At 45.5% G+C, this 24,355-nt stretch overlaps 1 protein-coding gene across 1 annotated transcript; it reads left to right on the top strand.

Moving 5' to 3' along the window:
- The first annotated feature begins 291 nt into the window (after positions 1–291).
- Msrb2 (methionine sulfoxide reductase B2) lies at positions 292–23,344 on the top strand. Its single transcript, XM_038332697.1, has 5 exons — positions 292–448; positions 6,733–6,833; positions 11,811–11,887; positions 21,455–21,602; positions 22,621–23,344. Exons 1-5 carry the CDS (start codon positions 352–354, stop codon positions 22,723–22,725), a joined length of 528 nt encoding a protein of 175 aa, XP_038188625.1. The 5' UTR covers positions 292–351; the 3' UTR covers positions 22,726–23,344.
- The last annotated feature ends 1,011 nt before the right edge of the window (positions 23,345–24,355 follow it).

Genomic DNA, 24,355 nt, shown 5'->3' with positions numbered 1-24,355 from the left:
ACCAACTATAACTCCTGTAACACGGCGTTCACACACTCTGGAAAATGTAAGCAAACTGAAACACAGCAGGTTTTAGGCTAGGAATGATCCCAATCGGAAGGAGGTTCGTGCGGGAACAGGAAAGAGTTGGAGGAAGCAGTGAAGGGTTGGAACCTGGTACTTGGCTGCAGGTCCAGAAACCCAGGTCAAACATAAACGGGTGCAAGGAGCAAGCAGAAAAGTGGGGGTGGTGCACTAGCCAGGAGGGAGAGAAGGGAGGCAGAGAGGGAACCTGGGCGGAGAGAAGGGACCAGGCGGAAAGCGGGGGAGGGTGAGGGAGGGTGGGGGAGGGAGCCCTTTGGTGGCGGTATCATGGCGCGCCTACTGAGAGCACTGCGGGGCCTGCCCTGGTTGGAGGTGTCTGGGCGACCAGTTCGAGGTTGTGCGGGGTCGGGACGCAGGGACTCAGGTAGGACTTCTGTCGCCGCCGCCGCCGCCGCCGCCGCCTCGTAGCTTTCGGTTTCATTGCTCTGGCTGCCCCTCCGGTGAGGCCTTAAGAGCCCGGTTCCGGTGACCCGCTGCCCGTTGCAGCACCGTGGTGGGTAAGCTTGGTGTGTTGTGGGAGCATTAATTCCGGAAAGAATCCCGGCAGGGTATAAATTCACTCCCACGCTTGCACACAATTCGTTTATGAGTTACATTTTTTAGTTAGTGCACAAAATCGTCAGTGTCAGGTGCCATAGTCAGTGACCCAGTGGCGGCCAACAGCTGTATCTCGCGCACCCTCCCCTGAGCTGGAGTTAGTCCTTTGCCCTGTGCACACCCGCTTTCCGAAAACTACCCGTTGCCTCTGTTTTGTGTGAGCTGCCCACTGCAGTCTCGTGGGTGCTCGCTGCCATGCTGTGTTTGTCTGTGTGAATTTAGGGCCTGAAACATGTGCTAATCATTCTAGTGTTCCCAAGTCATTGCAGTGGCTAAGAGACAGAATGGGGTGGGGTGGTAAGTGCTTTTGGTCCCCATTTGTGAGTTGAGGCAGCAGGACCCACCAATTTCGTGCCCCTGTGGTTTCATGCCCTTGCAGCTGCACTCTTGGCCTCCTTTTCAACCCGATGTTATGTGTTATGCTTCTTTTGGAAAGCTTTTCAGACCCTTGATACTTTAAAATTTTAGTGTTCAATGCCCTGAGATTGTGGACTGTTAACTGATCCAGCATGACTTCCGGTTAGAACTTCCTTCGTTCCTTTGGTATCTCAGCGAGACTTTGCAAGCCCTAGTAGGCTGGAACTGTGCTGGTCCTTATAGCTGACTGATTTTAATGGAAACTTCACGGAACTAGTGCCGTCAAAGCAGCTTGATGAATAGCCCTGAGAGCTGAGAGTCTTCAACCATATTAAATTTGGCCAGACACCAGAACGTAGCAGGAGTTATGTAACTTACCAGACAGCCCCTCCAGGGAGTTTACTCTACGGAAATAATTCAAAAGAACAAAACTGTACATGCAAAGACCTTCTTAACAGCATTGCTCTCAGGATGGGAAACTGGCCTCAACCCAAACAGTTAAGGAATACTTAAGTAAAGCACGAAGGTCCGGGTCAACAAACTGCATCCGTTAAGAATAAGAAGCAGGTGATGGTTCTGCGGTTATGGTCTTGGTTGTTCCAGTCTCTGCTCTGTGCCCCTTACTGGCTTTGATGTGTGAGTTGGGCCTCCATAATAAACACTAAATAGGGGGTGTAAATAACAGGTATTATTTGCATTTTGGAAGGCTGAGGGGTCAAAGATCAAGGAGACAGATTTGGCTACCAATGGAGCCCTGCTATCTGACTTAGAGAGGTCCACTATCCTATGCGTTCAGATGGGTTTCCTGCAGTGCAAGTGGAGAAGAAACTTGTTTTCTTTTCCTCCCCTTTTGTCTTCCCCTACCCATCTTTTCCAGTTTTGGAGATAACGATATGACAATCTTTAATGTGTATGAACTTAGCAACAGAGCATCAAACTGCATCAGGGAAACAAGAGCAGGGAGGAAGAAGGAGCCCAGCATGATGGTTGGAGTGGAGAGTTCCAGGAGGTGATGAGAAGTGGAGGTGGTGCAGCAGGCCTGTCTACCAAGGAGGAAAATCCAAGTTTGGGAGTCTGCATGTTGTCCTGGGATTTGGAGATATTAAGGCAATAAAATTTCCAAGAAGGCAGTATGGAGGCAGAAGGAAGCCTAGAACAGGACCCCTCCTCCCCCCAGGCAGGTTTAATAATCATTTGTGTCCGGCATTGCTTATTTGCTTTTTTCTCTCTTTTTTCTTTTCATATTTGTAAGTTAAAGTGCTGAATGATTATAAACTCCTTCCAGCGTTGAATAATGAAAACATTTATTATCAGAATTAGGCTTTTTGTCCGGGTTGGCTTTTATCTGTTTGTTTTGTTGCTGTTAACTTGACACAGGCTAGAGTTATTTGAGAAGAGAAACCTCAGTTGAAAAACTGCCTTTAGAGTACCTATAGGCAAGTCTGTAAGGGCATTTTCTTGATTGATGATAGCTATGGAAGGACCCAGGCCACCGTGAGCCATGCCATCCCTGGGCGGGTGGTTCTGGCTGGAGAAGAAAGCCAGCTGAGTGAGCTATGAAGAGCAAGTCAGTTAGCAGCATCTCAGGCTTCTCTGGGACACTCCAGTGTGACCTCCAGCTCCCGGCTGCCCTCAGTGATGGAGTGGGAGCTGAGTTGTGAGATGAAATCATCCTGTTATTCCCAAGCTGCTTTTGGTCATGGTGTTTTATCACCGCAACAGAAACGCTAACTAAAACGGCTTTATAAGCACCTTAACTAAATACTGTCTTGTTCTAGAGGCTTTGTGTTCGTGTGTCCATATAAATACAATAGGACAGAAGAAATGATGCGCAGGAGAGGAAGGACAGAAGAAATGATGCGCAGGAGAGGAAGGAACAAAGCGTGCACAGAGACACCCAGCACAGTGACAGTTTAAAGTCTAACGGTTAGATCAGGACGTCAAGGCCAGCCTAGACTAGCAGGGAGCGTAAAGGTTTTTCCAGATCTTATCTTAAAACAAACTCAAGCAAACAGATAACAGACAGATTTGCTTGGGGAAGAGAAAACAGGGATCTCTACGCAAGAGAATTTTTAAAATGCGGACCTCGTTGGCAGACAAAAATGAAGATATCTTTACAAAAAGTCAGGGAAGAAGTATAATAACTCTGCCGTCAAAGATCATCTCTATCCAACCCTCACTGCTCCCATCTGGGCCCTGATGGAAACCACTTTTCAGAACTAGCGTGTGGCGCTTCTGCACTACTCCTGGGCCCACACCTGAAGCATCCTAAGTGCTACCTCAGGACATTTGCACGGTCATGTTCATTGCTGCCCTATCCACAATAGCTAAGAAATGGAACCAGCTGAGAAGTCCAGCAGGTGCATGGAAAATATTGCGCTGTGGTGGAGTTCAAAGCTGCCTGGAAAAGACCGTCAGACTCAATTAAGATAATATTAGACAAATTTATTAAAACTGCTAGCATGCCTTAGTATGTAAGTGCTGTACAGAGACAGGTGAAGGAAATCTTTGGCTTTTAAAGGCAAAACCCCAAGAAGTTCTTGAATATCTATCAAAGCAAGTTAGGGAGGCCAGAGAACTGCACTGCTCTGCTGAGTTAAGGTTGTCAAGGTGACCTCCAAGTAGTCCTTGAATATCTGCATAAAGCAGGTTACAAAAGCCAAAATCAGGAGCTGGCCTCATCATTACAAGCAGATGGTTACTGCCACAGTTTTGAGTGGGGGTCAAGAAGTCAGGGTTGTCAGAAAGTTATCTTTGAGAAACAAGTCAGAGACACACAGCTATTAGGTACTAAGGTGGATGCCAGTTCCAAAGTGGGGTTTCTTTAGCCATCCACAGTACACAGTACACACACACACACACACACACACACACACACACACACACACACACACACACACTGGAACTTTATCTGCCTCTAAAGAAAATGAAATCATAGTATTTGCAGGAAAATCTGTTAGTATTCAGGCATCTGTACTGGCCTGCCTTGGGGTCCTGACAGGATATGTCCTCAGCTGTAGCCACTAAGAGCACCCCCTCTGCATTCACTATGTTCCCTTTAAAAAGGGCCCCAATTCCCTCCCTCTGCCTTTCTCTTCTCTTCTGCTGCTCCTGTCCCCAGAGACTGGTCTCCCCTCTCCCCTCTCCCTTTTCCCATTCCCTTCCCCCTAGCAAAAGGCCCCTCCAGGAGAGCTCCGTAGCATGGCTTCTTTTTTATTTTTTATTTTTTTATTAAAAATTTTAGCCTCCTCCCCGCCTCCTCCCAGCCTCCCATTTCCCTCCCTCTTCCCCCCATTCTCCTCCCCCTCCCTCTCCAGTCCGAAGAGCAGTAAGGGTTCCCTGCCCTGTGGGAAGTCCACGGTCCTCCCGCCTCCATCCAGGTCTAGGAAGGTGAGCATCCAAACAAGTTAGGCCCCTCCAAAGCCAGTACATGCAGTACGATCAAAACCCAGTGCCATTGTCTTTGGCTTCTCAGCAGCCCTCATTGTCCGCCATGTTCAGGGAGTCCGGTTTTATCCCATGCTTTTTCAATCCCAGTCCAGCTGGCCTTGGTGAGCTCCCATTAGATCAGCCCCACCATCTCAGTGGGTGGGTGCACCCCTCTCAGTCCTGACTTCCTTGCCCATGTTCTCCCTCCTTCTGCTCCTCATTTGGACCTTGGGAGCTCAGTCCGGTGCTCCAATGTGGGGATCTGTCTCTATCTCCATCCATCACCAGATGAAGGTTCTATGGTGATATGCAAGATATTCATCATTGTGGCTATAGGATCTGACCATTTCAGGTTCCTCTCCTCAGCTGCCCAAGGAACTAGCTGGGGGCATCTCCCTGGACACCTGGGAACCCCTCTAGAGTCAATTCTCTTGTCAACCCTAAAATGACTCCCTTAATTAAGATATATACTTCCCTACTCCCATATCCACCCTTCCTTTATCCCAACCATCCCATTCCCCCAAGCTCTCCCCATCCTCCCCTTCACACTTTTCTCTCCCCATCTCCCCTTACGCCCATAGAAGAAGTTCAAATGGCCAAAAGACACTTAAGGTCATGCTCAACCTCCTTAGCTATCAGGGAAATGCAAATCAAAACAACTTTGAGATACCATCTTACACCTGTCAGAATGGCTAAAATCAAAAACACAAATGATAGCCTTTGCTGGAGAGGTTGTGGAGTAAGGGGTACACTCATCCATTGCTGGTGGGAATGCAAACTGGGGCAACCACTTTGGAAAGTAGTGTGGCGGTTTCTCAGGAAATTCGGAATCAATCTACCCCAGGATCCAGCAATACCACACTTGGAAATTTACCCAAGAGATGCCCTACCATATTACAAAAGCATTTGTTCAACTATATTTATAGCAGCATTATTTGTAATAGCCAGAACCTGAAAACAACCTAGATGCCCTTCAGTGGAAGAATGGATGAAGAAAGTGTGGAATATATACATATTAGAGTACTACTCGGCAGTAAAAAACAATGACATCTTGAATTTTGCATGTAAATGGATGGAAATAGAAAATACTATCCTGAGTGAGACAACCCAGACCCAAAAAGATGAACATGGGATATACTCACTCATAATTGGTTTCTAGCCATAAATAAAGGACATTGAGCCTATAATTCGTGATCCTAGAGAAGCTAAATAAGAAGGTGAACCCGAAGAAAAACATATAGTTATCCTCCTGGATATTGGAAGAAGACAAGATTGCCTGGCAAAAATTGGGAACGTAGCATGGCTACTTTCTCACTTTTTAAATCACAACAAAATGAATGGAACTTGAAGTCATTATGCTAAGCAAGGCATCCCAGACCAGGAAAGGCAAACACCTCACATTTTTTTCCATGTACAGATCCTCCATTATATATTTTATTGTATTTAATACATATATACATTATATATTTTAATGTATTTGTGTGGGGTTTCAAGATACAGGTCATGAAAGTAGTCGGAAGATGTGGTGTTGAGGAGAGGTCTTAGGCTATAGGGAAAAGGGTGGCAATATGTGTGTAAGCAAAAGGAGACTATATATGACTATATATGACTATATATGTGTGTAAGCAAAAGGAGACTAGAAAACAGGGGTGTGGAGGAGGATGGCGGAAGAGCAGTAAGAAAACAGAATATAGATGGGAATGTCTTAGTGAACCCATTACTCTACGCGCTCCATTTTAAAGTAATTTTTAAAATTTGCAAAAAATAAACTGAGGCACGAAAAACTTTTTTGATGTCAAGTGATTAATCAGCAGATTCTAGAAGCGTCGGGAGGGGTCAGAAGAGTCAGGAGGGGTCAGAAGGGTCAGGAAGACTAATGTGCCTACTGCAGATGGGATATATATTATAAACTATCTAAGGAAAACTAAACCAAGAAAAGTCTTGAAATTTTTAATGCAGAAATGGGAGGAGGAATCCACTTTCCTATAAGGTACCTGGGGAGAATTTGTTTGGTAGTAGTTCCTATTTGAGCCACTTCTTTGGGGTCATGCCCCAGGAGGAACAGACAGGCCACTGGCTCTCTCCTCAGCCCTGGTTTCTTGTTAATGCGTGAGGTATCTTGTGCCTGAGCCTTCTGGTTCCCATGAAGAAGGAAGCCACAGAGGAGAAAGGGCTGGGATTATTTATCCAGGTGATAGTGCACCCAAAATGAGGGAGAGGCAGTGCTTCATTTTAATGAAACAAATTCCCTACTTGACAATGCAGAGTCTCTTACAAAGTCCAAGCTCTCTCTAAGCAAGACTGACTGGCAGAAGAAACTGACCCCTGAGGAGTTCCATGTCACCAGAGAGAAAGGAACTGAAGCGGTAAGCAGAATGACATTGTGCTGATAAGATGGTGGGGGGGGGAGGGGACGTTGGCGTAGAGGTTCCTACAAACCCTCGCGTGCCCCGGAGTAGAGGTGCCTACAAACCCTCGCGTGCACCGTGAGAATCTAGTCAGCCTCTGGCAGTCTCTGTGTTAGGCCATCAGTTTCCATCCACCTGAAGAAACAAGAATACTTCTCCATCCTTTAGTGCCACACAGGCTCTCCAAGCTCTACTGCCTCATCCCTGCTGACCAGGCCAGCATCCTCAATCCATCTCGCTCTGTCTTCTCTCTTCTCCCTGCTTTCTCCTTCCCTCCCCAAAGGAATCTTTTGAGGACAAAGTGGACCATCTTGGAAACTTACCATCGCTCTCAAAGTAAATGCACAGTACTTACATGCTAACCGGGTCCCCCCAGCAGGAGACCCTCCCTGTGCTCCTGCCTCAGGAGCAGCCATGCTCCCTCTGGCTCCCGCACTATGGCCACATTGTCCTGACACGGAGCAAATGCTCTGCTGTCTTCCCTGTAAGGTATCCTCAGGGTCCTGGAAAGGCATGGGAATCCCTTGGAGCTGGAGTTACCGACTGTTGAGAACTGCCACTGATGTGGTTATTGGAACCAAACTTGGGTCCTCTGGAAAAACAAGGAAATGCTCTTAACAACTGAGCTGTCTTTCCAACACAGAGACCCAACCCAACCCAGATCACTTTCTCCAGTAGTCCTTTGCTCAGGCCCTGCCTTGTTCGCCTCTGCAATGTTCTCCCTCACAGCAGTGCACCCATGTTCCCTTTTCTGGTACTTGCTCTGTGCCTGGCTAGAGCAGGCACTCAAAACAGAGCTGATGGTGTGTGTCCAGGGCAGACACCGCAAGTGCACTGGGCAGTCTCAGCTTCTGCTATGCCTCAGGTGATAGCACTGTGCTGGCACTGAAGCTCACGACAAGTGGTGCCAGGAACAGATACAGCCACTGTGGTTTTGCTGTTGCACTGTTCCTGTGAGATGCTTTCATTTTTGAGGTAAATCCCACGGGCAGACCGCTGCGTAGTGGTTCTTTCTTTAGTGTTGTGTGGCCAGTGTATTTCCCTATTGGAACCCATGCAGAGTGCAGGTAGCTTTGGTCTTTTAAACGTGATCACAGACTCAGTTTCTCTGATGCCACGGCCACCAGACGAGCTGGCAGATACTCACTGATTCTTGGGAAAGTTTTTTTAAGTTATATTTTTGTCCAGCTTCCTGTTGGTGGGAACGAGACTGTTTCTCATTGCTGTTACCAGCACAAGGGAAACACTTGTAATGCTCTGAGAGGCTGTGTGTCTCAGAATGTCCTCAGACTAGCCTCGTTCCCAGTAACCAGGCAGGCAGGGCTCAGTGTGTACAGAGAGCCTGGAGACAGTCCGCCAGATGCTTAGGAGAATCAATCTGCGGGCTTCTGAAGCAGATGGCACAATATCCTTTGCACCTGGCCCTTTAAAAAAATGAGCATCATCCATTATTTTAACTAATGTTGTGACTCTCCTCAAGTTGCTCCACATTTAACTTTCTAGAATTGTGCAGAGCTGTAAGCATCAGTCAGTTTCATTAGGCCAAAGGGAAGAGAGGCTCCCAAAGCCTTCTGATTGGTGACTCCTAATCAAAATTCAGTTGCGCGCGTGCATGCGCGCGCGCGCGCGCGCACACACACACACACACACACACACACACAGTGGCATTTTAGCAGTGCTTGCAGTTTGCACCCTGGCTGAGTCATAACCAAGAGTCAGGTGTCAACAGAAGGGGAGTTAGTTTTTCAGGTCCTTCTTCTCTGCCCTCTAGATCTGGTCTCCCTGCTTTGAGCCCCAGAAGGAGGATGAGCTTTCTTGCCCTGTGGCTTCTAATTGACATGAGGTTACTGAGGACACCACAAGCCTCAGAGAATGGGGTAGAGACATCAGTAAGGACCCGGCATCTCTCTATGAGGCAGCCCATGTGTGCATTCCTGGCAGCTACAGCCTCACTAAAATTTGGTGATTGTCTCTTCTCTTGACCCATAGGCCTGTTGGGGATTGTGTGCTCAGAGCCACCAACCCAGGCTCCTCACCTCTTTTTGTTGGCTTTCATCTGCTCTGACCCCTCCTCTTGAATAAGATTGCCTGCATGCAGCCATCCCTTTGAAACATGTCCTCTGCCTCTAGCATGTGAGAACTAACAATCAAATAAGAGGGGATGGCACTGGTTCAGACAGACTTGAAATCTCAGGGCAATGTTGAAGTTCATCCTGTTTCTGACCCTACTCCCTTCCCCTGTGCAGGCAGAAATTTCAATTCTAGCTTCTGAGTCTTCCTTCCTTCCTTTCCTCCTTCCTCCCTCCCTTTCTCTTTTCTTCCTTTTCTCCTCCCTCCCTCCCTCCCTCCCTCCCTTCTTTCTTTCTTTCTTTCTTTCTTTCTTTCTTTCTTTTTCTTTTTCAGTTTTCAACTAGAGCCACCCAGGCCTGGATTAATGATTGATATTCCCTCTCTCTTTGCCTTCCAGTCATTTTGTTTTTTATTGTGTGTGTATATTTTATTGTTCCTCTCTCCCTCCTCCTCCCTTCCCTCCTTCTTTCCCTCCTCCTCTCTTTCCCCCAGTGCTAAGAGCAGGCACAACAACTCTGACCATGAGCACAGCTAGTGAACAAGTTTGCAGTGTGCCTCTCCACCCCCTGTGTTCAGCAGGGCCAGGTATAAGTTCGTCATTGTGGTCCATGCACAGCCCAGTGTGGTCTGGCTTGTTCCTTCCCAGTGCCATCTGTTTGCATGTCTTCCCTGTCTGAAACACTCACTTTCTCATCTATTCAGTTCTTACCCATTCTACAAAGTTCAACTCAGTAGTGATTGGAATTTTTCTATGATCAGCATCTTTCAGTTGCACACATTAACAATGAAAGGTTAAGAGTAAAGATCCTCCCTCCCTTGACCCAGACTCAGTCTGTGTAGAAAGCCTGCACGGGCGCTGCTTCCAAGGAGGGTTCTTTGTTAGTCCCTCTCATGGCTGTCATCACGAAATATGGCTGTCTTCTTACTGGTTCTTGTCATCTGGGCAGTACAAGAAACTTTGGTTTCCATTGGGGAAGGTAATTAACTTTTAAATTAATTTTTCCCATCTGCAACATTAGCATCCAGACCAGCACTGATTGTATTCTAGATTGTCAGTAAATACTAGGATAAAATAGAAGTTGTTTTGTTCCTGACAAAACAAGTGTGAAAGGGCTTGGACTACAGCACATGGTTGATGAGGAGACGCAGGAGTCAGGGAGAGTGCAGCAGACGGACATCTTGGTAGGACATAGATTAAGTCATAATTCCTGCTCATCTGGATTATTTACTTTACTTACTGTTATAGCAGCCTCCTGACTCTTAGTGAAATTATATTTTTAATTTTATAGGCTCCCTGGTTTCTGTGGATAGGACTTTGTAGATCAGGGGTGTTCACAGGGCTCAAGTTGGGAGTCACTGTGAATGAACAGCTCACGAGGTTCATCAGCCTTTTGTGGCTAAATGTACTATTACCTTCTTCCCTCCCTCCCTCCCTCCCTCCCTCCCTCCCTCCCTCCCTCCCTTCCTCCCTCCTTCTCTGTCTCTCTCCCTCTTTCCCTCCTTCCCTTCCTTCCTTGCTTTTTAGACAGGATCTGGCTATGTAGCTCAAACTTGTCTTGAACTTGTGGTCCTCCTGCCTCAGCATCACCAGTGTTATTATTGCAGCCATGTGCTACCAAGTCAGACTTTAAGACTTTGAGAGAGAGAGAGAGAGAGAGAGAGAGAGCATCCAAGTGTGTCCACCTTGTAGACTCAGGAACTGGATTTGCAGATCCTCTAGGAAGGTTTTTTTAAATATGCTGTTTAGCACTATGGGGAGTTTTTCTGAGCTCCTAAGTCTAGAAAGACAGAAGAGCCGATTTCCTGCCAGTGCTGCCCCTCAGCCAGCATTCTATGCTATGAGTCCTGTTTGCTGTCTGTATGATTGGGTAATGTGTGCCACCACGACATGGCTTTTGAGGGGATGATAAGGGAATTTGACAACATTTTCAAAGATTATTTATTTTATTTGCGTGTGCATGCATGAGTTTATATGTCCCATGTATGTGCAGGTGCCCGAGGAGGCCAGAAGAGGGCATCAGCTACAGACTGCACTCATTCACTGTGTTATTTCCCCTCACGCCCCTCTCAGCAGTTGAGAGCCTTCTTTAAATGCCTGTGGATCTGGTGCTTTCTCTACGTGGTGACCTAGTGCTGGGGCCCCGTCATCATTTAACCCTGATCAACTCTACGCAGTGTTGACACTGCACAATGCGTGTTAAAGGCTCATCCCCAAATTCACTGACTGAGGCTTTTGATGCATTTGTGTTTTCTCTCACCCTCTCTCTCTCCTTCACCCTTTCCTCCACCCCTCTATCAGGGATCAATCTCAGGGTCTCTGCACACAAAGGAAGAACTCTACCACTAAGCTGTGCTCCCAACCCTATATATCCCATCTTTAATTAGAGAGTTCAAAGGGCCTTAGACAAGTGTTTAGACTCCTGTTGCTTTAGCTCTTTTGAAATGAGAGTGAAATCTTTCAGGATGGTAGAGGATGGGACTGGTGTTCATGCTTTTTCAAGGACTTTGATGTTCTTGGATGAAAGGTGGTACATGAATACAAAGCATTATTAATGTCACAATCTGAATATTTGGCAAGATAAAGGCCAGGCTATAAAGAAGTGTGCAGGCTGCTTCCTTGGTTGACTGAAGTTTTTCTCTGCTGATACTTAGACTTTGTCAAATTAGTATAATTCCTTGATTGGACGTTATTATTTATATTTGGTTCATTTTCTTCTTTTGTAATGGTGGGGATTGAATTTGAGGCCCCTCAAATACTAGGCCAACACTGTGGTCCTGGGCCAGCCACACCCTCGGGCTCACTCTTGCATTTATCTGCTTTATCACTCCAAAGTGTGATGATGTTTCTTCCATTTTTACTTTCAGCCTTTCAGTGGGATATACTTGAACAACAAGGAGACAGGGATGTACCATTGTGTGTGCTGTGATAGCCCACTCTTCAGGTAAGATGAAGAATGAAAGAGAACTTAGATAATTAAGTACTCTTAGAGTTTCTTCTTTTTTTGATGTTGAAGACTAAACCCAAGGCTTCCAGTATACTGCCAGCCCCTGGGGCCATCGATTGCCTTTGTCCTCTGTCATTACTGCTGCAAGGAGAGCTGTCTGTGGAGGATATCTGTCTGTCTTGATTTTTTTCTGATATTTCATGCAGCTGACAGGACTTGCCACTTACATTCTTCCTTTGTGTATCTCTGAGAGAAAATAAAGTTCTGATGGGGACTTCATGATAAAGCCATTAGGATTTTTTAGAGGGAAAAGTATGTAAAGAAATCTAAACCCTAATAGTATTTTCTTGGCCATATGATTAAAACTATACCTCTCCCAGGGAAAATGGGTTTATAATTTAATTTAGCAAGCGCAGACTTTTATGAGGCTTGATTCCCCACAGTGCTTGACAGAAGCGAATACCGTGCCCTCTTCTATGTAGCTAAAAGTAAATTTAATTGTCCCTTGATTTCAAAGCCTCTTTTAAGTCAATCAGCATCTAAAATCTTTCAACAAAGGCTTTTTTTGTTTAGATATGCAGGAAATAGTCTTTTAAAAAAGTAGATTCAGGAAAGAAGAAAGGAAACATCTTTGAAGTCTTGTTTTTCAGAACTTCAAAGATGTTTTCCTTTCTTTTGCATCAGCCTTAAATTGGTTTAGAATAAAATATAAATCAAGCCAGCTCTGTGAATCTTCCATTAGGCAGAACCTCCTTCTGTCCTTTGGGCTTTCAGCAGCCTGGCTTCTTGGCCAGCCGGCTGCTAATGCGAGCTGCATTAGGAAGCCAGACCCTTCCTGCAAGGACAGGCGTGACTAGGATCGATTTTCCTTCATGCTTTGGAGGCCAGGCCATGGCCCCGACATATGGTGCTGGTGAGGGACTACCTGGAAGAGCATACTACCAGCTGCCAGCCCGGGAGCATCAGGGAAGACCAGGGTGAACTTAGTTCTTACACGGTAGTGTTGGAAGATCACGTGACTCCCCTCCCTCCCTCACATCACAGTAGGCAACAGACTTCTGTGACCCAATATGTGCTCTTTAAATTTTATTTTATTTTAAATTGAGTGTGTGTGTGTGTGCACGCGCGCGCACATGCGTGCATGTGTGTGTGTGTGTATGCACATGCACATGTATACACAGGTGCCCTCAGAAACCAGAGATGTTCTTCTGCATCTGGAGTTGCAGGCTATTGTGGGCTGTCTGACATGGGTGCTGTCACCAACCAAACCTGTCCTGTACAAGTACTTAATGTACCATCTCTGCAGCCCTGACATCAAAAACTAAGCTTTTGTCCAGACGCAAGCAGTCAATTCCTCAGCAGATGCAGGCCAGGGGCATCCTCCAATTTAGTTCAGAGCTGACCTGTCTTCATGGAGACAGTGTTAGAGCCTGGCGGAACAGCTCAGCCCTGCATACTGGACTCTACTTTTTTTATTTTATTTATTTATTTATTTATTTTTCTTTTTTTATTTTTTATTTTTTTTCATGGTTTATTTTTTTATATTTAAAAATTTCCATCTCCTCCCCTCCTCCTCCCCCTTCCCTCCCCTCTTCTTCCCCCTTCCCTCCTGTCCTTCTTCCCCTTCCCTCCCCTCCCCTCCACCCATACCTCCCCTCCCAACCTCTCAAGGCCAAGGAGACATCAGGGTTCCCTACTCTATGCTAAGACCAAGGTCCTCCCAACTCCCCCCAGGTCCAGGAAGGTGATCGACCAAGCTGAGAAGGCTCCCACAGAGCCCATCTCCCACAGAAGAATCAGAGCCCAGTGCCATTGTCCTTTGCTTCTCAGTCAGCCCCCACTTTTGGCCACATTCCAAGAGACGGGTTTGGTCGCATGATCCATCAGTCCCATTCCAACTGGAGTTGGTGATCTCCCATTAGTTCTGTCCCACCGTCTCCATGAGTGAACGCACCCCTCACGTTCCTGACTTTCTTTCTCATGTTCTCTCTCCTTCTGCTCCTCATCAGAACCTTGGGAGTTCAGTCCGGTGCTCCAATGTGGGGCTCAGTCATTTTCTTCATCTATCGCCAGGTGGAGGTTCCCTCACGGTCCTGACTTTCTTTCTCATGTTCTCTCTCCTTCTGCTCCTCATCAGGACCTTGGGAGCTCAGTCCGGTGCTCCAATGTGGGGCTCAGTCATTTTCTTCATCTATCGCCAGGTGGAGGTTCCCTCACGGTCCTGACTTTCTTTCTCATGTTCTCTCTCCTTCTGCTCCTCATCAGGACCTTGGGAGCTCAGTCCGGTGCTCCAATGTGGGGCTCTGTCATTTTCTTCATCTATCGCCAGGTGGAGGTTCTTCATGCTTTTCTCTCCCCATCTTCCCTTGGCCGCGTCTCGCCCAACCCTCAAGTTCCCAATTTTTGCCTGGCAATCGTGTCTACTTCCAATATCCAGGAGGATTACTATATCTTCTTTGGGGAGTTCACCTTCTTATTATCTTCTCAAGGATCCCAAATTATAGGCTCGATTTCCTTTAATTATGGCTAGAAACCGATTATGAGTGAGTACATCCCATGTTCATCTTTTTGGGTCTGGGTTACCTCACTCAGAATAGTGTTTTCTATTTCCATCCATTTGCATGCAAAATTCAAGATGTCATTGTTTTTTACCGCTGAGTAGTATTCTAGCATGTATATATTCCACAGTTTCTTCATCCATTCTTCCACTGAAGGGCATCTAGGTTGTTTCCAGGATCTGGCTATTACAAATAATGCTGCTATGAACATAGATGAGCAAATGCTTTTGTAGTATGATTGGGCATCTCTTGGGTAGATTCCCAATAGTGGAATTGCTGGGTCCTGGGGTAGGTTGATCCCGAATTTCCTGAGAAACCGCCACACTGCTTTCCAAAGTGGTTGCACAAGTGTGCATTCCTACCAGCAATGGATGAGTGTACCACTTACCCCACAACCTCTCCAGCAAAGGTTATTATTGGTGTTTTGGATTTTAGCCAATCTGACAGGTGTAAGATGATATCTCATAAGGAACTCAAGAGACTAGACGGTAAAATGCCAATTAACCCAATTAAAAAATGGGGTGCTGAACTGAAACAGAGAATTCTCAACAGAAGAAGTTCAAATGGCCAAAAGACACTTAAGGTCATGCTCAACCTCCCTAGCTATCAGGGAAATGGACTCTACTTCTGATGCTCAGCATACTCTCCTGGTTGTGACCTGTGCCCGTGACCAAACAGCTCTCAGTCTGACTGCCCACACTCTCCTGTGTTCCCTGTTTTTCTTGAGTAGTACCCGGAACTCGGAGAAGCACTTACGTTTACCTCTTTATTGAAGGATATCACTGTTATGAAAGATACACTTGAAGAGATAATTAGCATGGGTGTGAGGGGAGAGTGCTGGGTTCCATGCCTTCTCTAGGAAAATTCTCTAGAAACTTCCATGAGTTAAGGTACCCAGAAACTCACCAGACCCTGTCCTTTTGGATGCTTTATTCCAAAATCATGGGCACAAGAGATTGACTCCATTCCCTGCATGTTGGGGTGGGGCTGAAAGACCCAACACTAATCATGCCTTGGTGACAAGTCCCTGTCCTACATCCATTACCTAAGCTATTATACTACAAAAAGATACTCTTTCAGGATTATTAAGAATTTTAGGAATTGTATATGCTAGAAAATGGCAGAAGGAGCCAAATATGTGGTTTACAGAATTGCAGCAGTAGAACCCGAGACTCGGGTTTCAGAAAAATTAGTTATATTCCTTCACCATCATTTCTGTCAAAAGGAACAGTCAATGGTTAAGTCAACTAGCTTGCTTTCAGCTGGGGACCTTGGAAAAGTGTAAGCCTACGTTCTTAACTATTTCTCTGCTGGACAGGTGTCCTGTTTCTCAGTTTGGAGGATGAGAAGTCATCCTTGTAAGACTGCTTCATCTCCAAGGTTCTATTGGCTCCGTTGGTATCCAGAGGAGGCCTTCCCAGTATCCAATGGCTCCTCCCCCTCACCACCCAGCCTCAGTCACAACATAGAAAAATAGTGGACGAAGAGAGAGAGAGAGAGAGAGAGAGAGAGAGAGAGAGAGAGAGAGAGAGAGAGAACAGAATGAAGGGCTCAGGCTAGCAGGGCTTGCTGTGGTGAAGGACACACTCTGCACAGATCTCTATAGAAGCTGCAGTTCCATGTAGCTGTTGGGCATCCAGAGTATAACCAGTGTGGCTGAGAAGCTGGACTTGTTAGGATTTTTAGCAAATTTAAGCTTAAGGGGGTCACATGTAGCTAGTAGCTACAGTGTTAGCCCAATGCTAATTAAAGTTAAGGAAGTTATGTGGCCAACCCTGAGTCACGGTGACACAGCCCAGACCCAGAAGAAAGCCAGTCAATATTCTGGAAGCGCAGTCATCGAGTTCCCTGAACCAGCAGCTCATGAGCCTCTGTTGTTCCTTTTCAGTCATTTTAGTTGTAAATGCAAAGCCCCCGCCCCACACTTCTTTTAAAAGAACTTTTGAGTTTTTGTTCTATTTTCTTGCTGATGCTGAAGCTAAGAATAAAAAAAGAGCATATCCATCTTTCTTCCTCTTACTATAATAAGAATATATCATCTAGCTTCCTGTTACTATAACAACATATCCATCTAGCTTCCTGTTACTATAACAACATATCCATCTAGCTTCCTGTTACTATAACAACATATCCATCTAGCTTCCTGTTACTATAACAACATATCCATCTAGCTTCCTGTTACTATAATAAGCACGGGAGGTAATCAGCTTATAAATATTTTGGCTCAGTGTCTTGGAGGTCTAGTTTTTATGGTGATAGTGTATGGTAAAGCAAAACCCCAACTGCATGGTCAGGAACAAAGGGGAGGAAGAGCTTGACTCCCACAATCCTCTTCAGGGACATACTCCCAGTGACCTAAAGGACTTGCATGAGGCTCCATCTCTTGACAGTTCCAAATTTGCCTTTAACACCTGGGCTTTAGGGGTGTATTTAACACCAAAATCAAACAAATCATAATAATCAGCTCCATTCTAAAATACACTCTTCTTAAAGATCATCCATTTATAGGAGTGTGATAAAGGCTGTCTAGGTGTCTGTATCAGTTCCATTGGGTAGCTTTGGATAAGTTTCTTAACGTCTCTCTACCTTGTTTTTCTCATTTACCTGTAAAATGATAATACAGTGTATCCAGCTCATAGGGTTGTTGGGAGGATTAACTAAGTTATGAGCTAATAGATGGAAACACAGCAGAACAAGGTGTAACACCTTCCCCGCCCTCCAGACATACTAACAATGATGTATTCTTAGAGATAAGCCCTTGTCAGGGATTGATGCTCAGTGTGTGTTTCATGATGAGGAATATGCTCTAATTAGTGAATTCTAATATGAATTCTAATAGAATTAGAATGTATGAGAATACATTCTAATCAGTGAAAATATATAAATGAAGACTGTATTATTGAGCATCCTTTTATAAAATGTGTATTTTGAACACTATTTATTTACTACTTTTACATGTATGGATGTTTTGTGAGAATGTATCACTGTGCAATGTGCATCCAGATCCCATGAAGACCAGAAGGGGGCATCAGATTCCCCCAGGACTGGATTTTGTGAGCTGCAAGTAGAAGCTAGGAATTGAACCAAGGTCCTCCGGAAGAGTAGGCAGGCCTCTTACCCACTGAGCCACCTCTCCAGCCCTTTCTTGAGCATTCTTAGCATTCAAGAGGATAGTGTTAGGAGTATGTTCTTAATTTCTCTCTCATATTAGCTCTTTATTTCTAGTCTCAAGCTTCTTTTGTAGGAAACGGGTACACAAAAGCCATTCCTGCAAATATTTGTATAGAGTCAGAATGAAGTGAAAAGTTTGTCAACAAAAATTGAATCTTAGAGAAATTAGAAGGTAAATCCAGGAACCCTGGACTCTTCAGCGGCTTCTCCTGCAGGTTGGTGGTCATGCTGGACGTTCTTGGGGTGATGTGCTTGCCCCTCTGTGTACTGACTTAAGTTCCACGGGGCCTGGGTTTCTCCATGAAGCCATCTTGAGAACACACACTGCATTTGGCTTTTCTTCCCTCCTCTAAGTTCCTGTGACTTTGTCGGCACACAGTTCAGAGCTTAAGTGCTTTTTATTGGCCCAAACATTTTATTTAGCGAAAGAGATAAAGATAATAGACAGTTTAAGGCCTTTGGCCAGTTAATTTTATGTACATACATCATGGGTTGAGCTGTGTGTCCTGGCTAGTTTTTAATTGTTGATTTAGCACAACCAAGAGCCACCTGGAAAGAAGTTTTAATTGCCTAGGCCAGACTGGTCTTAAGACCTAGTATTTGTGGAAACTGTCTTGACTGATGATTGACCTGGCAGAGTACCAACATTGCACAGGTGGACCTGGATCATGTAAGAACTTGAGTCTGAGCAAGAGAGAACGTGCCGTAAGAGACATTTCTTCCTCCACAGTTCTTGCCCTGACTTCGTTCAGTGATGGATTGTGACCTGGGAGGTGTAAACGGAAATGAACCTTCTTACTTCCTATGTTCCTTCTAGTCAGAGGGATTTTATCACAGCCGCAGAAAGACCAACTAGAGCACTGTGTCTCTGAGGAAGGCCTGTTGAAGCCTTCATCTCCGGAGACTGTGCACAGGATCTCAGGTGGAAATAAAGTTGTTGCAATCAGGCCACACTGAAGTGGATGTTCCTTTAATCCAATATGGCTGGTGTCCTAATAGGAGGAGGGGAAACAGGATCAGGGAGGAGATTACCGCATGAAAAGGACACAAAGACTGGAGCAACGCAGAGCTTTGCCAGCCACTTCTGGATGCTAAGGGGAGGAGCAGAGAGACATCCCTGGGTCTTCTCTGGGACATGACTTGCTGAGATCTTGATTTTGGACTTTCAGCTTTCAGAACCATGAGCACATCTCCCCTACTTTGTTGTAATTTGTTACCACCACCCCAGGAAGCTAACGTGACGTGCTCTAAACAAGCTTCTCGACCCATCCATCCACAGCATCTTCTCTGCTGCTGAGCGGCCCAGCAATGCTGATCTTACCTGAAGACTTCAGCTATGGAGCGCCTGTGGATATGTAACAGAAGTCATAATTATTAAACTCTTAACTTTTCAGAAAACATTTTTATTTTTATGTATTTTAAATTGCCAGTGTGTATTCGTGTACACACCTGAATACAGTATTCGTAGAGACCAGAAGAGTGTGTCCAACCCCCTGGAATTCCTGCTGGTTATGAGCCTCTCCGAGAAAGAAGCGTGTGTTTTAACTGCTGGCCATCTCCAGCTTCTGGGACGCTTGTCCTAAGCACTGGGTTCAGTATGACACAAGCGGTCCACCTGCAGTGAGCCGTGTGCTCCAAATAATAGCCGTGAAAATGGATGTTTCAAGTCTTTAAAGAACTTGCTCAACAGCCTTATGTCAGTTTCCTTTGTCTTGCGGGCACAGAACACCTGATACTGGTTGCTTTATTAAGAAGTTTATTTTGGGCCAGGCCTCTGGAGGCTGAGAAATCTGAGAAGATGGAGCCACATCCTTTTGGGTTCTGGTGAGGGCTTCCTGCTATTTCAAAATGGAAGGCCAAAGGGCAAGCACATGGAGATAAAACACAAGAGTGGCCCTGTGTCACCAACTGGCTCTCATGTTAACTGCCCCGGGCCTGTGAGGACCTCAGTATTCCCACTCTTGACACTGCCACATGGCAAGGAACTTTCAACTTAAATCGAAACCATGTTCAAACCCCAGGAGTCGTACCTCTGTTAAGGGCTAGCGCTGAGCTCATGTTCCCCAGGAACCCGAAGTGTGTCAGTTCGAAGACACCACCTGCCAGTTTGCTGTGTGCACCTTCACTTCAGCGGAGTTCTCCGAGTACTCTGCAGTTCCCGTGCTCTCTTTTCATGTGAGGAACTGAGGCGTGGCAAGGTTAAATAGCTTACCCAGGGTTCCACTGCTACCAGCCTCCCGCTAGGCCACTCAGACAATGCTTTTACTTGGTTGGTGTCTTCACCTTCTCATGTTGGCCTCCCAAATCATAGCCATAGGTCCCTAGGTAGACACTGCCAGATTCTAAAGGTCCACCTGGCCAGATTACCCCCTAAGCTCCCTTTCCAGACCTCGTCGCCAGCCAGGCCTGGCAGTGCTCCACTGAACCTCTCAAGGTTCTGCCTGTTGCAGTGAGTAGCGCCTATTCCACTCATCTGAGAACCTGAGTGAGGGTTGCCAAGCCAGCGATGCTTTCCAGCATGTCAGCACTCCCCTATAGACCCAGAATCATCTTTTAACTTTAGACCCTGCTGACACTGCTCTGCCCCCTCCTTCTCTACCTCCCTGCTTTCCCCGTACACCGCTTCTGGGGGGTCTGTTCCCAGGAGTGGTGGAGCATGTCTGCAGTCCAAGTGCCCAGGAGGCTGAGGCAGGAGAATCCAGAGTTCGAGCTACCAGACTGATTATACAGTGAGACCTTGTCTAAAGAAAAACTGTTTCAAGATTATGCATTTTGTAATTATAAATCTTCTTTAAATCAGGAGTATTTGTGAGCCTGATACTAGTTTGTTTTTATACAATGTACACCGATGTCCTGCATGTCCCAAGTAACATAGTAATATTGTTTAAAACTTCATGTAACCCTGCTCAGAATTGAATGAGAATGCTTCTACAGTTACATTTAGAATTATCATTGATTACCTACTGCCTCTGCTGTTGCTTGGGGGTGGTGTGGTTGGCTATGGAATATCCAGAAATGAGGGGGAAATAAACTTAGGAGAACAAACCAAACAAAAAGATGCAAAAAAAGAAAGAAAAGAAGGAGGAAAGAAAGAAAGAGAAAGAAAAGAAAGAAAGAAAGAAAGAAAGAAAGAAAGAAAGAAAGGAAAGAAAGAAAAAGAGAAAGAAATGAAGGAAGGAAGGAAGGAAGAAAGAAAGAAAGAAAGAAAGAAAGAAAAAAAGAAAGAAAGAAAGAAAAAAAGAAAGAAAGAAAGGGAAGGATGGAAGAACTATCTAGGAGTATCGGAGTATATGATGCAAAGGGACTTCTATTTGTGTGGAGTGAGCCATGTAACCCACTAATCAATTAAATATGTATCTTGCACTTTCTAGTTTGCCTTAGCATCCAAGGAAGAAGACATCTTTTCACTATAGCCAGACAATGTCTTTGACAGCAAAGGGGCTGCAGGAACAATTCTCTAGAACTAACTATTCATGAAGCCCAGCTTAGGATCTGGCAGAGGAAAGTGGGAGTCCTGTACTGCTCAGAACAAACAGATGGGGGCTAAGAAGCTCCTGATATGTCAGCAATAATGTGTCTAATGGCTGTGTGTGCACCATCCACTGACACCTGTGTGTGCATTGTCCTCTAACCACTGTGTGTGCACTGTGTTCTAACCACTGTGTGTACACTGTCCTCTAAGCACTGTGTGTGTACCATCCTCTAACCACTGTGTGTGCACTGTGTTCTAACCACTGTGTGTACACTGTCCTCTAAGCACTGTGTGTGTACCATCCTCTAACCACTGTGTGTGCACTGTCCTCTAATCTCTGTGGGTCTGTACTGTCTTCCGCAGTTCCGAGAAGAAGTACTGCTCTGGCACTGGCTGGCCTTCATTTTTTGAGGCTCATGGCACAACAGGCTCAGATGAGAGTAACTCAGGGATCCTAAGACGCCTGGACACTTCCTCAGGACGTACTCGCATGGAGGTGATCTGCAAGCAGGTGATGTGTTTTGCTTTCTTTGAAAAGAAATGAGCTGTTTTTCTTTGGTGCCTGTCTTGTTCTTCCATGGTAGACTTTGTCATCAAAATGTCCCAGACTTGTACCTGTGGTGAGCCCTCTTTCCCTCTACCAGGCCCTGAAGATAAGGTGACATCTTTCCACCTCCTTCCTACTTGGCAGCATGCCACCAACAGGCTGATTCATTAGCCCCTTACTCCTTGGAGCCAGAGGAGGGGGAGTTTAGGTCTAGACAGAAAACTTGGCTTTGTATTTTATTAATGTTGTTATTATTAGCATCATTATTATTATTTGTGTTTGCACACACATGTGCACACACGTGTGTGTGTGTGTCTGGCTGGCTGTGTGTGAGTATACACAAGCACCATGGCACATGTGAGGCAGTCATAGGATAACTTCCAGGTGTCAACTTTCTCTTTCCCCCGTGGGTTCTGTGGATGAAGTCAGGTAGTCAGGTCTGCGCCTCACATGCTTTATCTGCTGCACCATCTCACCAGCCCACATGGACTTGTTTTATCTAATGAGCTATCCTACCAGTCCACAGAGACTCGTTTTGTCTGTGGAGACATCTCACCAGCCCACAGAAACTCGTTTTCATGTTCTTTGGTGCTCATGTTTTTGATGCATGAGTTTTATAAGATGCCAGAGTCTAGCAGATGAAAAGGGCTAAGTTTTGTCTGCAGGAAAGAAAAGTGATTGTTGAGTGCTCACCTAGGTTTACTAATCCTTGCCCGAGCTGTGCTTGTTTGTCCTCAGAATGGCTCTATTGTGTAGGTATGGTTATGACCCCCATCAGAGAGGTGAGCAAGGCAAGGCCTATGCTTGACCCTTTGCCTCGCTGGGAAAGTAGGACTGCTTGCTGCCACAGCTCTCTGGGTATCTATTCTTTCCATCTTTGAGCCAAATTCTAATACAAGGATGATGCTTGCCAACTCCCAGGCTCTGGGATGGATGTGGAGCTGTTTTCCTGGGGACTGACAACGGCATCTTTCCCCTGCAGTGTGAAGCTCACCTCGGCCATGTGTTTCCTGATGGACCCGAGCCCACTGGCCAAAGGTTTTGCATCAACAGTGTGGCCCTGAAGTTCAAACCAAGCGAGCACTGATCGTCTCCAGGAGGCCTGTGCTTTGCCCTCCATCCCGTGGAGCCCTGGTTCTGTAATTCAGATGGCTGTCTTGTTTAATTCTCTGTAAATTTAGGCTAAGGTTGTTATGGCTGCACGGGAGCCACAACTCCTTAGTCCCCTGAAAACAACTCAACCCTAACTTCCTCTTGGGCTGCGGAATTTTAGAATAACAGAAAGGCAGCCCATTCTTCAACTGACTTCTCAGGCTTTGGGTAGAACGATTGCAAGATTGGAACAGGTTCATGGGCTGACAAGGGCCCCAAAAGCACCTGAAGAGAACCTGAATTGGCCGTCACAGTTAATTCCCTCATGGGCGGTCACAGGTGAGGGGTCAAAGGGGAGAAAAGGGAAAGGATGGCATGGAAGGGATGGGATCCCAGTACTGAAAAGGAGGATGGGAGGGGCTGAGCATGGGAGGAAACACACAATGATGGGTGAGATCTTTTCAAAAATTTTGCTACTCAAACGTTTGACTTCCAACCTTACAACTCACAAGTGGGATCCATGTGAGTGGAGTCAACTACCGAGATTACGAATAATGCTCCTCCTCAACACAAAATATCAAAATATTCAAATAAAGTATTGAGATTGATGTTCACTTTTTGTCTCAGTCTGTTAATTTTTCTTTTTTATGAACATGACTCTGAATCAAAATTTTAAAAAAAGAATACAGCAATTGGTCACACCAGAACAATACCACACAGATGGTTTACGCATTGGGAATCTTGAATTATTTGTTAGTAAAAAGTATTTAAATAATTCTTTTTGTGTTGTTGAAAACTTAAGTTACCCCATTTCCTTCTTTTCTAATTTGCTATACATTATCTGACATTTCATTTATTATCTAACTTACATGAATCATGTCTTCTTTTGGCTTCTCGAAGAAGGTTAACTTAGATCACATATTCTGAAAAAATGCTAACCTGTAGTATATGATGGTTTTTACTCTTTTTGGCTCTTTTAGGGGGCCTGACACACAGCTCCCAATTGAATCATGCAGCAGTCTTAGTTATAAACATCCGGCCTTAGCTTGACTTGTTTCTTGCCAGCTATTCTTAGATTACCCCATCTACCTTTGGCTTCTGGGCTTTTTCCCCTTTCTCACTTCTGTAAATCTGTCTTCGTGCCACGGATAGCTGTATAGCTGGACAACTGGCCCCTGTGTCCTCCTCCTTCTCTAGCTTCTATTTCGAACCTCCTAGATTTTCCTTCAATATATTCCCTCTACCAGCCAGCCCTGCCTGTCCTTTCTCCTGCCATGGTATTGGCTATTCAGATCTTTATTAGACCATCAGGAATTCTAGACAGGCAACGTAACACAGCTTCACAGAGTTAACCAAATGCAACATAAACAAAAGTAACACACCTTAGCATAATATTCCCAACACAAACTCAGAACACCAAAGTCACTACTTTGTATTACCAAGGCCAAGTAACTGAATTTTACATACACGTCGTGAAGGACTAACCTCAGAGTCAAACAACGACCATCTTGAAGCATCCAGTTGTGTCCACTTAGAACAGATCATCTCAGCTGGTCTCTTGACCCTCCCCTCCCTCACAGAGGAGGGTCAGGAGATTCTCTTGAGTATTTCTCCCTCTCACCTGT

The sequence above is a fragment of the Arvicola amphibius genome, chromosome 6 (genome assembly GCF_903992535.2).
Source record: "Arvicola amphibius chromosome 6, mArvAmp1.2, whole genome shotgun sequence".
NCBI lineage: Eukaryota > Metazoa > Chordata > Mammalia > Rodentia > Cricetidae > Arvicola > Arvicola amphibius.
The sequence above is the reverse complement of the archived record's forward strand: the minus strand, read 5'-3'. Positions and strand labels throughout refer to the sequence as shown.

Excerpts from the sequence above, each read along its gene's own strand:
- Msrb2 (XM_038332697.1), top strand. The coding sequence starts at position 352 with ATGGCGCGCCTACTGAGAGCACTGCGGGGCCTGCCCTGGTTGGAGGTG. Across the intron at positions 449-6,732 it reads GTCGGGACGCAGGGACTCAG|AGTCTCTTACAAAGTCCAAG; the intron begins GTAGGACTTCTG and ends TTGACAATGCAG. Across the intron at positions 6,834-11,810 it reads GAGAGAAAGGAACTGAAGCG|CCTTTCAGTGGGATATACTT; the intron begins GTAAGCAGAATG and ends TTTTACTTTCAG.